General features: G+C 35.0%; 1 protein-coding gene across 1 annotated transcript in view; it reads right to left on the reverse strand.

Annotated features, from left to right (window-relative positions):
* The window catches only part of CPNE8 (copine VIII), a 384,959-nt gene that overhangs the window by 73,597 nt on the left and 297,178 nt on the right, over positions 1-14,184 (reverse strand). The window contains exons 14-15 of the mRNA XM_006865292.1: positions 11,326-11,372; positions 5,682-5,863 (exon numbers count right to left, since the gene is read on the reverse strand). Coding sequence (XP_006865354.1) covers positions 5,682-5,863; positions 11,326-11,372 — 229 coding nt within the window. The remainder of the gene's footprint in view (positions 1-5,681; positions 5,864-11,325; positions 11,373-14,184) is intronic.

Genomic DNA, 14,184 nt, shown 5'->3' on the forward strand with positions numbered 1-14,184 from the left:
TGTTTCCAATGCTGTACCAATCTTATTTGATTTCTCTTGTTGTACTTTCCTGACCCTCTACCCCTTTTCAGAGCATTTTAATTTGTTTTCACATCATTCTTAGCACTTCGGAAATCTTTCTCAAGCATATTTAAAACCTGTTCTTCCTCTTCTAGAAAGCCTTTGTCTGTCTCCAGCTCATTTGCCTCATCTGCTCTCTTTTGTTTTTGGACATGTTTTGTTATTTTTGTTGTTTTTGTTCATCATTTCCAATAGTTATGTGATTTTTTTAATGTTTAAATGGATGTTTGTTGTGTTATTAAGCTTCCTGGGTGTCTCCTGGTGGATATGATCAGGAGATAGGCTTCCCTTTTCACATGTAATGTTTATCAACTGTTATTGGCTCTTGTCTCAATGGTGGAATATTATGGGGTATACTTGTAGCTTGGCTATATGGCCATGATTGCTGTCACTTCTTGGGTAACATAGGGAGAATAATTTCCCTCCTCCAGGAAAAATGTGCGGTCAAAAGGTCCAAAAGTAGAGGCAATATAAAAGCAGAGACAAGAACATCCCTGCTTTTAGTGCAGGTGCCCTTTGCTTGTCCGGCTCTAGTCCCACCCTCTGACTTCCTCCCCTGTGGGATAGCCGCAGAGGGAGTCCCGTGCAGTGGGGCTCTTTCTCTCTATGACATGAGAAAGTTTTGGTCTTAATGCTGGACCTCTATTGGGTGTGTGCACCCACCTGCCTGAAGGGGTCCAGGTTGGGCAAAGAGGGCATGACATTGAAGGGGAGGGAAAACAAATGTGTAAAATTCCTCCACACCTCCTTTCACAACTGTTGCTTCCCTGGTTTTAGCGCTGATGCACTTTGCAGGTCTGGCTGTAGTTCCGCCTTCTGACTTCCTCCCGGGTGAGATGGCCTGAGAGGGAGTCCCATGCTGATTTTCAAAAAGCAATGTTTTCTTAATAGTGTAATTTTTCCACTTGTGATTTTGGGAAACTGACGCTCAGATCTTTATGGTAGATCCGAAGCTCTGGTGTTGTTTCATGAGAGCCATGTCCCTGGGATTTCAGCCCCTCCCCCACGGAGCTCACCTGACTCTGCTCTGCTGCTGCTGCTGCCGCCAACCCCATCGTTTGATTTCTTGACTGCTGCTTCCACGACTTTTGATACAGGCACTCTGTGTATTCCTTCCATCTTCTTTTGATGCTTTCTGCACCATTAAATATTTTGCCTAAAGAACCCTTCAATATTATAAATTCAGGCTTGAATTTTTTCTTAAGTTCCTTCAGCTTGAGAAATGCTGTGGGTGTTCTTCCAATCTGGTTTTCTAACTCCTGATCTTGGCAAATTTCATTATAATATTTAACATTGTTTTCTCAAACTTCCCTTTGAATTTTTCTATTCAGTTCTTTCACCTCCTCATTTCTTCCATTTTCTTCAGCCTTCCTATGTGGGAGACCACATTAATTTTGGCCTTTTTGTCCTTTCTTGTCTCCTTAATGACCTTTTGCTTTCTTCCTGTATGATGTTCTTGATGTCATCCCACAAATCTTCAGGGTTTCAGACATTTGTGTCTAATTCATCAAATCTTTTCTTGAGATAATCTCTAAATTCAGGTGGGATAAGTTCATGGTCATATTTTGTCTCTTCAGGACTTGTTATAATTTTCTTCAGTTTCAATCTCAACTTGCATTTTAATAAATGATGGTGTATGTCCTTGGTCTTCTTTTGGCTTATGATATGGAACTTTTCCACCGTATCTTCCCATAGATGTAGTCAACTTGATTTCTGGATGGTCCTTCTGGTGAGCTCCATGTGTATAGTCATCTTTTATGTTGTTTAAAAAAAGGCATTTATAATGAAGAACTCACTGATCTTGCAAAATTTTATCATGTGATCTCCAGCATCATTTTTATCACCAAAGCCATATTTTCCTACTAGTGATCCTTCCTCTTTGTTTCCAACCTTTGAATTCCAAACACCAGTAATTGTCAATACATTTTTATTGCATATTTGATCAATTTCAGACTGAAGAAGTTGGTAGAATTCTTTAGTTTCATCATCACTATCTTTAGTGGCTGGTTTATACATTTGAGTATTAGTGGTATTAACTGGTCTTCTTTATAAGTATATGGGTATTATCCTTCACAGACAGTACTGTACATCAAGACAGATCTTGAGATATTCTTGTTGAGGATGAACACTATTCCTCTTCAATTTTCATTCCCAGCATAGTAAACCATATGATTGTCAGATTCAAAATAGCCAACACCAATCCATTTCAACACACTAATGACTAGACTATTCATGTTTATGCATTCCATTTCATTTTTGACTACTTCCAATTGCCTAGATTCATATTTCATACATTCCATGATCTAATTATTAATGGATGTATATAGCTGTTTATTCTCATTGTGAGTTGCATCCCATCTATAAATGAAGATCCCAAAAGCTTTACTCCCTTCACATCATCACAGTCCACTCTACTTTGAGTAGGTAGCTCATCCCTAGTCACACTTTGAGTGCCTTGCAACCTACATGGATTGTTTTCCAGCACTGTATCTGAAAATATTTTAGTGTTTTTCATCATGCATCAATATTCAATATTCTGATGCTGTCTGACAGTGTTTTACCGTTATGTATAAGGTTTTCAGTGACTAAATTATTCAGAAGTAGCCTTCACCTTCTTCTTAGTCTGTCTTAGTCTGGGAACTCATCTGAAACCTGTCTGCCCTGGGTGACCCTGCTGGTTTTTAAAATAACGGTGGCATAGTGTCAAGCATCACAGCAACACTCAAGCCACGACAGTATAAGAAACTGACAGATGATTGGTGGTCTGGAAAAATATATATTATCATTTTAATAAAGATTGCCTCTAATAGCGGGTATTCTTTGTGTTTATTATAAGATGAGGTTTGTTGTTGTTGTTAAGTGCCCTCAAGTAGTGGTCAAAAGCATAGATTCTAAAATAGATTTGATGTATTTCCAATCGTATCCTTTGAATCCACAGTTAACCACTGAGCTTCTGAATCTAGTTAAAAAATTCCCAAGAGCATGCTTCTCACTGCATTAAATATGAGTAGAACTTATTAGAATGATACAATATATCAGCCATGACATATCTACCACGTAGAAATATCATGAAGATCACATAAAATAACGGGTGTAAACTACCTGGTTAATAATTAGTAATTATTTAATAAATGGAAATGTTTACATTTGTCTAATTTGCCTACAGAACTTCCAAAAGAAATTTCTCCATTGTTTACCAAAAATGGGGGCAGCTATAAAGGCATGAAATGGCTGGCTTACAAGTTTTCAAGAGAGAGCTTAGTTTCAATGTGTGTGTGTGTGTGGGGGGGGGGTTGGGGAGGTAGAATCCCCAATAAGTTTTCATCTTATCTAGATGGGTCTAGTGACAGGAGATCAAGATAAGATTACTTTGATTCAATAGTAATTGTTATCATGATTAATTGCAATTGACTTAAGTGTAAAGGTAGAAGCTGCATGACAAAAAGTGGGGAGTACATTCCAGGAACAAAGGACCCTAGGACAAGCAAGAGGGAAGAACATGAGTGGAACAGAATGTGGGATCATATACAGAAAAGCATAAACACCAGAAACCGAGGCAAAGGTGATGGCATGGAGACATAGAGCATCTGAGGGCTCTAGACTCATAGAAAGAGAAAGATTGTATGCTGACTGGCAGGACGCTGGTTTGCAAAATGTGATCTTTGGTTGTTTAAATGATTATATACTCCTGCACATGTTTTTGTGTACATCAAAAAGAAAAAAAAGAGAGAAGAGAGGCAAATACTGCTAACCAATGGCTCATAGAGAAGACTGTAGTCATTGCAATGAAACAAAATATAATTGGTTGAGATAAAACTGATGTTTTGCCCTATAGATCATCACTCAATTCACAATAAAAGCTTTTAAAAAAATAAATAAGAAAATAAATTTTGCTGTAGTGATCTTGAACTGAAAGGCTGGAGATTCAAGCTCACCAGCTTCTCCTCAGAAAACCTACACAGGGTCGTTATGGGTCAGAACTGACTTGACAGCACTTAACAACAACAACAAATAGTGATATTATGTTGTTTTTATAATATGAGTTAAGGACAATAGAAACTAAAACAACTGTTATCAACTTCCTTATATAACATATAGCAAAAAATAGGGAATACTTTCTATTAGGAAGTGCTATATCTCTCCACATAATTATAGCTAACCATTCCTTTATAGATCTTCTCATTATTTAATCAGAAAGTACAAGTAAGAATAAGGCTGAGTGAACCTATAAATAATAAGTCTGTGTGGGACATGGGACATGTTAAGTCCCTGAGAATGAAAATATTTGATGATTTGACTACTAACCAAAATGTTAGACGTCTGGATGCACTCATAGGTGCCTCCAAAGAAAGTCCTAGTGATCTACTTGTGAAAAATCAGTCAGAAAAACTATGGAGCACAGTTCTACTCTCACATTGTTGTTGGTAGGTTGTTGTTATGTGCCGTCAAGTCGGTTCTGACCCATAGCAACCCTGTATAGGGTTTCTGAGGAGCAGTTGGTAAGCTTGAACAGCCAACCTTGCAGTCCAAACGGCTTTGCAGTCTGGTGTATTAACCCACAGCGCCACACCAGGCCACCATATATCAGAATCAACTCAACAGCAACTGGTTTGGTTTGGGGCTTATTTGGAAGGTGTATTGTGGCACAATTCTTAGCTGTGTTCAAATAATAATGAAATACATATATGCAAATTAAATATTAATTTATTAATTAAGTAGAGAAATATTTATTGCAGCAATATTATGATTCCTTAAATTTAAAAAAGAAATGATATCTTAGAACAAGATAGATTAAGGACAGCTACACATTTTTTGATAATCCTTGTAATGAAACATGAAAGGTAATTGCCATACCTTGAAGTTTGCTTCACCAATATAATACTGCAGAAGTGACACTCTGGGACTTTTGAAATTGCCAAGAGCCCTGCAGCTTCTGCCCCAGGCTTTGGAATACTAACTCTGGGGAAGGTGGGTACCATGAAAGAACTCTGACTATCTAAGACCAAATATACTGAGATAAAAGCCAAGATAAACACATGGACAGGCCATATAAAGAGAGAGGGTGCTTGTCGGGTCATCCAAGTTCAGCCACCAAACAAGAGCAAAGAAATCGTCTTAGGGGACATTTTAGCCTAAGAAGATATGGCATGGGAAAAATTGAGGAATCCCAGTGACAACACACAACAGAACTGAAGCACCAAACATATTCCCAGTTGACTAACCCAAACATCTCCACTCATTTCTGCCAACCCAGATGAAGCTCAATCATTGTAAAACATTTTAAAAAGTCATTCTTAATGTACCCTGCTCAAATTCCTGACCACAAATCATATTGCTTTATGACTATAAGTTCTAGGGAGTTTTATTATATAGCAATAGATAACCAGAACAGATTTACTGTTTATAAGCCAGACGAACTTTAGGTAGACTTATTATTAAGTGTTTTTTCATTATGTCCTTTTCATTAAGAACACATTCTTTAGTCATTTACCAAAAATGAGACTGAGTCTAAAACCACAAATGTCTCCTTCGTGAATGATTAAAATATAAGTAGCACACTAATATTTTAAAACTGAATATATTATTTTTTTCAAAATGTCAAATCCTTGATATATTCTTACCAATGCAAATTCATGAGATATCCTTCCATCTGGAGGCAGTTTGGCACCAAAACCTAGAGCTGGAAACATTTTATCACTGTCATAATCTTGAACAATTTCTCCCACAGCCTTCAATGCCATACCATAGGCATTCAGTTGGTAAGGATTCATGTAGTGGAGAGAAGTGGGCTGGGCAGGATTGCCTGATAACACAGAAAATATTTTAAACACAATTGATAGGGTTAAGAACAATTTTTATTAAAAAATTTTAAGTTGATGTCTATTTCAGAATGAAATATTTGAAATTATGTTTTTTGGGGGGTTTTTCTTCACTATATTCATAGTTTCTCAAAACACTTTATTTTGGGGTGATTATGAGAAGGCTTAAAAAAGTTCTTAGAAAAATTTCATTCCATTTTCCATGAACATTTAGAAGCCCATTCATATTAAAATAGAAATGCTTATAAAATTCTATCAGACATGTAGAAACTTTTCCCAAGAGGTGCCAAAGCATACACAGTACTTCAAGAAATTCTTCCTCAATGACTATTATTGTTATCACTGCTACAGGCTATGTCTGTGCTTAAGTTTTAGAAAGTACTTGATTAATCTCATTTTATTAAAATCTTTACTTTTTTAATAAAAATTCATGTGTCCTTTAGTTTAAGTATTCACGTCTATAGTCAGAGGGCCTGGCTGATTCAATAGGTATCAATAATTATCAGGTTTTCTTAAAATTGCATCACAAAAATAAATAGAATATTTTAGAAGTTTTCAAACTTACCATATTTTTTTTTAAAGGGGGTTCATAGAGGTTTTCAAATTGAAGCTGACTAAATATCTAGTTATGAAAATTATCCAGAGTTTCTTAGTAGATATTAAATCAGGAGCCAGAAGGCCCACAGTTGAGTTCTGTCAGTTGAAGGACAAAAATCCATAAAATGTCATAAAACCTATTATTGTTTTTATTGGAAGGACAAAATTATATTATGTAGATGAGAATTATTAATAAAAACAACCCCATAGAAATGAAAGTTTAACTACTACTGTTATTATTGTCTGGGTTATCTACAAGTTTCTGAATTTCCAATATGCTTATATGAGTACTATATTGCATTTGAATAGAGATGAATTTGAGAGCGAAAGTAATATATGTGATATCACTCAAACACATAGATAATCACATTTAGTTACCCTAATTACCAGCACAAAGGCAGCCTGAAAGTCCATTTCCTTTCTAAAGTGAAAATGGAAAGTCAAATGGGAGTTATAATAGCACATAAAGCTCAATTCTACATTTAAACATTGCCTGAAGAAGGGAAAGCCTCAGGGAATAGTTATTTTTTGTAAGGAAAAAAATATATATATAATAACAAGCACTTGAGATCCAGAGAAAACCAGAAATAACAGTGAAAACTCCCCTTGGTTTATAATACATATAACCATACACAGAACACTTTTGGTCTAAAAATATTTATTGCTCAAATGAATTTATATTTACGAAGGTTTAGCAGCATTTCAGGACTTGTTCTACAGGACAAAAAATTTTTAAATGTATCTTTCTTCTAAAGTTGGGACTTTGCCACTTAGTCAAAAGCTCACTGAAAGCACATATAAGTAGTATCTTTATTAGATTAAATGGCTACTTAACACAACTCGCAATTATAAGCAAAGCTGTTAATCAGTGATCCTAATATGGAAACTATTTTTATTTCAGAAAGAAAATTGTAACTTAAATTAAATAAAAACCAAACCAATAAAAAACAAACAAACAAACAAATAAGCCATTGTTAGTATCCCAGTGTGTCTAAAAATCTTTGTGTATCATGCATTGTTGTTGTTAAGTGCCATCTAGTCACTTGCAACCCATATGGTAATTATTCCAAATTATTTTACCAAATTTGTTTTTTGCTTTTCTTTTTTCCAATCTTTTCTGAAAGCTGCTTAAGAGGTAGTATTCACATAACAAATTTATTCTCATGTATATAGTGATGATTTTTTCTTTACGTTATTCTACCTCTTTCTTATCAAAGGAGATATAAGAATACAAATAACTGACTGATATAATAACTGGAACTTACATCTAAATAAAACAAGATACTTTAATTTTAAAAAGAATGTGATTTGAATAAGTGAGCTTTGAGAACATTTTTAGTAACCAATTATTTTTGGCACACATCAGAGCTAATTTAACACTCCAAATTTGGAAAGTGTTGGATAAATGACGATGCTGAGGATGATGCAATGATGGGATTTAAACAAAGTAATCTGACTCTGGGGGGCCAGAAATTTAACTTACTAATAAAGAATATAGACTCCTAGAATACACAAAGTAAAAACTATAATAATATTTCATTTCTTCTCTGAAAATTAAGCCTGAAAAGTTGTAAGTACCATTCAGAGTTTGAAACACAAATTCATTCATTTTTTTTCCCCCTAGTGCCATTGAGTCAGTTCTGACTCATAGCAACCCTGTGTAGGTTTTCTGAGGAGCAACTAGTGAGCTTGAACCACTGACTTCGAGATTCAAACTGACTGTGTGATTCAGCGCAGTAACCCACAGCACCGCCAATTCCAACCAATTCAAAGATGTTACCAATCTCTTTCCAACATTTTCATCTACACCAGTCTCTTCATTAATAATGTCACCTTCCTTCTCATCTCAATCTCTTAAGTTGTGTCCCTGTCCTGAAATTCACTTTTTTATCCTCCGATGTTATATACCAGACAGCCTTCCTTACTTTTACCAGTCCTCTTTATTCTTCTTTCCTATTTTTATGTGCTCTGTACCAAAAAATTTAACAATTAAAATATTGCCAGCTTCTTGAGTTCTGGGACCAATGCCTCTACTACCTTATACCTATACTCTACTTTCTTATACTTACAATGTCTATAGTAAAAGAACTTGTAGTAGACAAACGCATGGTACCTTTAGTATTCTTCTCAGGCACCATAATTCAAATGCATCAATTTTTCTACAGTCTTCTTTAATCATTGTCCAACTTTCACATGCATGTGAGGCTACTGAAAATACCATGGCTTGGGTCAGGGCCCACACTTTAGTCTTCAAACTCAGGAACTGTGCAGTAGATTTGCCCAATACAATATGTCATTTGGGTGCTGAACTTGTTCTTTGAAGTCATTGACAATGTCAATCTTTTCTCTACTTATCAAGATGTTATGTTTTGGTCGAGTGGCAAGGATTTTTGTTTTCTTTACATTGATGAACATACCATACCAGAGATTGTGGTCTTTGAACTTCATCAGTAGTGTGCATTATTTTTATATGATCATCCTTATTCACTGTCCACCTATCCCATTCATATGAGGCTACTGAAAATACTGTGGCGTGGGTCAGGTGATTTCAGTCCTCAGATTGACAGTGTTGCTCTCTAACACTTTAAAGAGGTCTTGTGCAGCAGATATACCTAATGTGTCATTTCATTGCTAGACAGCTCCTTCCATGAGAGTTGAATGTGGACACAAGCAAATTGAACTCTGACAATTTCAATCTTTTCTCCATTTATCATGATGCTATCTATTGGTCTTGTGGTAAGGATTTTTATTTTGTTTAATCCATAGAGAAGTCTGTAGACTTGGAAATTCATCAATAAGTATTTTAAGCCTTTTCTTGTCCAGCAAGTAAGTTCATCAAATTTGCATATTGCAGCTTGCTAATGAGTCTTCCTCAGATCCCGATGCCACACTTTTCTTCAGATAACACAATATATTAGATTATTTGTTCAGCACATAAATTGAATAATTACAGTGAAAGAATAAAACCCTGCTGCACACTTTTCCTGATTTTAAGCCATTCAGTATCACTTAATTCTGTTCTAATGACTACTCCCTGGTCTATGTACTGGTTTCTCATGAACACAATGAAATATTCTGTAATACCCATTCTTCACAATGTGATCCATAGTTTGTCGTGATCTACAACGTGATCTATGTGATCCATGACGTGATCTATGTGATCTACTATAATTTTCCGTGATCTACAGTCAAAAGCCTTTGAGTGGTCTGCTTTCAATCAAGATCCATCTGATGTCAGCAACGATATCCCTAGTTCCTCGTCCTTTTCTGAATCCAACTTAATTTTCTGGCAGTTTCTTGTCAATGGACTTTTGCAAACACTTTGGAATTATCTTCAGCAAAATTTTACTTTCATGTAATATTAATGATATTTCCCAATGATTTCCAGCACCACTCGTTGGAATGGGCATCAACATGGATGTCTTCCAATTAGTTGGTAAGGTAGATAGATGTCTTTAACATTTCTTGGCATAGATAAATTGAGAGCCTCCAGTGCTGCATCAATTTGTTGAAAGATTTCAATTTGCATTCTATCAATTGCTAGATACTTGTTTTTCTAAAATGCCTTCAATGTATCTTGAGCTTCTTCCTTTGGAACCATTGGTTCTTATTTCTATGGTACCTCTTGAAATAGTTGACCACCTACCAGTCCTTTTTGGTACAGTGACTCTGTGTACGCCTTTCATCTTATTTTGATGCTTTAGGCATCATTTGGTTGTTTTGTCCATAGATTGCCATCATTGCCCATAGATTCCCTCAATTTTGTAAGTCAAGGCTTGAATTTTGTTTTCAATACTGAGCATGTTCTTCCCTTTTCACTTTCTAATTCCAGTTCATTGCATATTTTACTATTATATACTTAACTGTATCTTCTCAACTTGCCTTTTAAATTTTTCTGTTCAGTTCTTTTGCTTTCTCATATCTTCTGTTCATTTTAGTTTAAAGATCATACATGAAGAAACTCAGACCAGAAAATATTTTTACTTCCCACTAGTTACGCCATGGGAGAAAGATGAGATATTCGGCTCCAGCAAAGATTCACAGCCTTGGAAACCCAACACAGGGTCAATTTGAGTTCAAACTGACCCAACAGAATATAATAATAACAACAACATATATGCAGTATATATAACAATCAATATGAATTAGATAGAAATGTATTAACATTATTATTAAAAATAAATAAAGGAGTAAACATAATGCAAGTTTTACTAAGAATATGTACTATTGAATTACAGTCCTGGTGTGGTGCTGTGGGCTAATGCGTCAGACTGCAAAGTAATTTGAACTGCAAGTTTGGTGGTTAAAGCTCACCGGCTGCTCCTTGGAAACCCGATACAGGGTCATTATGGGTCGGAATCAACTTGACAGCACTTCATAACAACAACAAAGTAAATACACACTAAGATATTTTTTAAATGATCATTAAAGACAGACACATTTTACAATTGTAGTATGTATGGAGAAGAAGGGTGGATAGTGGAGTGGGAGAAGAGTAAACAATGAGCTTAAGCATATTTGAAATTTTTATTCCTTTAGATGCAAAAATGTCTATATTTTACATATAGCCTACAGGATAGTGTTACACAGTTTTGCTATACAAAAATGCTTCAAAAAGTTTGTGGGAAAATGTAACTGAATGACAATGCAAATTTTTGTGAAATTTTTAAGCTCTCACATACTTTATATATACTCTTTTGTATATGTAAATTATTCCATTAATTTAAAAAAAAGAAATTCATATTAGAGATCAGAAGTAATTAATGAGAATGTAATATTTTGATCTCAACAAAATGTACTTTTTATTTAATGCTAATACTTTCCACCAAGGGATAGTCATAATACTCACCATTCGATGCTGTAAAATCAATAGCCACTGTGAAGTTGATTTGTGTTCTAGAATATGAGTAATAACAATCATTAGAGGGCCTCACAAAAGAAGTTTATTTTCCATTTCCATTTCATATTCTTAATGTCACAAATACAAATTTTTCTTAAATTTTATTACTAAAAATACATTACAGCACACACTAAATAGTTAGGAAAGAAGGTAAGAACTTGGTAAGATATCTTAGTCATATAATTGTGATATAAAACAATCTTCAGGAATAAAAATGAACTTTACTGGGGAGCACACAAATTAAGGGAGTAGCTCATAGTGAAGAAGCACAACTGCAAATAATCATTTGCCCATCTCAAATGCACAACTGCAAATAATCATTTGTCCATGTCAAATGCCAACATTTATTACTAATTTGTCTGTTTTGAAAAACCACTCTAAGGTTATTATGAAATTATCATGCCCTTAAAAGCATGGCATAGATAACATTATCTATAATAATGTTAGTTCTTAAACAAATTCTTTTGAATAAAACTGAAAGCTCAAGTTTCCTTCTGCTTTCTTCAGAGACAAAATATTTCAGTTACCAGTCTATTCATTCAGCAATGCTCACGGCATTCATGTGTCTTCTTGCATGTGTGTGTCTACATATGTATGAGAGTATGTGTGTATATATCTGAAATTAGCTACAAATATCTTAATATTCATAATGGTAATTACTCCAAATTATTTTACAGGATTTATTTTTTTCTTTTTTTCATTCTTTTCTGAAAGCAACTTAAGAGGTGTTATTCACATAACAAATTTATTCTTATGCATATACTGATGACTTTTTCTTTATATTATTCTACCTCTTTCTTATTAAAGGAGATATAAGTATAAGATAAGTGACTATGATATAATTACTGGAATCACATCTAAATAAAACAACACATTTTAATTTTAAAAAGAAAATGATTTGAATATGTGAGAACATTTTTAGTAACCAATTATTTTTGGCACACATCACAGCTAATTTAACACTTCAAATCTGGAAAGTGTTGGATAAATGATGATGCTGATGATGATGCAATGGTGATATTTAAGCAAAGTAATCTAATGCTGGTGGCCAGAAAATTAACCTGTTTATTAATAAAGAATATGCACTCCTAGAATTCACAAAGTAAAAACTCTAATAATATTACATTCTTATTAAGCCTGAAAAGTTGTAAGTACTATTCAAAGTTTGAAACACAAATTTATTCTTTATTTCTTTTTTTTTTTTTTAAGGATGGAACAATCTTTTGTCCTTTACATTTAACAAAAACAAATATAGAGTCCTTTTATAGCTATATAGTAAATTTTTCTCAGAGTAGAAATTAGGTTTATAGGCTAAAAATATAGGCTACTTTGGAGCAGAACACTAAACAGGATGAACTAAAAAGAGTACAGTTTTTTAAAGAAAGAATTTAGTGAGACATTTAGAGAACATTTTCAGATACTAACCGTTTTTAAGTATTGAAAGGAAGAGTGACCACTAGCACACTGCTTTGTAATTCTACTTCCGGGGAGAGAGGTGATAACAATAGCATGGTATAGTGGACAGGGTGTGTGGGCTTTTGAGTCTAAAAGAACTGGATTTGAATCCTAGCAACCCAGTTAATGACCTTCATAATGTTTCACACCTCTCAGAGCTCAGGCACTTGCACATAGTATTCCCTCAATGGAGGACTAAAGGTAATTTAAATGAAATATTATCAGTTGTTATTTATTTAAGATGTACATACAAACACACACACATACAAAGCTACTACAAGAACAAGCAAGTTGTTTGCCAGAGAGCCATCAAGCCAAGAAATTAAGTCCATTCAGGACAAAACCCCCTCCAAGACTGAAACTCAAAAGGCACACAGAAATAGGCATGTAAGTGTTCTGGGACCACATTGGTCTACTGGTGACAGGAAGAGGGGAAAGGCAGCAATGAAGATATGTGCTGAGTTCAACCACGTTCTGTAGACTTCTGTTAACATGGAGAAGAAAGATAGAAGAGGAAGTGCTGGTTGGTCTGAAGTGTAGTGAAACCGCAGGACTCCTAAGTCCATGAACAAGGACCTAGCCACAGAGAACTTGAACCAAGAGTGAAGCATCCAGCTGATATGCAGTTAGGGAAGATGCAGAAAAATGCCCAAACTTACAGATAGTACCCATTTGACCTAGATTCAATGGCTTGATGATCAGAATTTGAATAGAGGAAGATAAAGACAATTTATAAAGGAAACAAGTAAAAATTGCTACAATTTGATGAACTTGACCTATACTTATGGATGTAGTAGCTCAAAATACCAACTGAGAGGGAAGGAGTCTTCACATCAAGGATGAAACATATCCCCCTCTGTACACACGGTTGATAGGGAGGGGCAACTTAGACATTGGCTACCTAAAATGGGGGAGCTATAAAGGCATGAAGTGGCTGGTTTATAAGTTTTCAAGAGGGAGTTTAGTTTTAGTGTGTGCAGGGAAATAATAACTTTCATCTTGTCTAGACAAGTCTGGTGAAAGGAGATGGGGATACGATTCTTATGATTCAACAGTGAGTTATTGTTATCATGACTAATTGCGATTATCACAACTGTAAAGGTAGAAGCTTTGTAATATAAAGGGGGGGTAGTTAATCTTACAGTCCAGGAACAGAGGACACTAGGGCCATCAAAGGAGAAGAGCATGAGTGAATGTAGGACCCTATCCAGAGAAGCAGTAACACCATAGATAGAAGCAAAGATGATGACATTGAGAGATAGAGCAGCTGAGGACTCTAGATTCATGGAAAGAGTGTGCTGCACTTGTGGCCAGAAGACAGGCTTGCAGAATGTGCCCTTGGGTTGTTTAAAT

Source organism: Chrysochloris asiatica, unplaced genomic scaffold (genome assembly GCF_000296735.1).
Source record: "Chrysochloris asiatica unplaced genomic scaffold, ChrAsi1.0 scaffold00077, whole genome shotgun sequence".
NCBI classification, from domain to species: Eukaryota; Metazoa; Chordata; class Mammalia; order Afrosoricida; family Chrysochloridae; genus Chrysochloris; species Chrysochloris asiatica.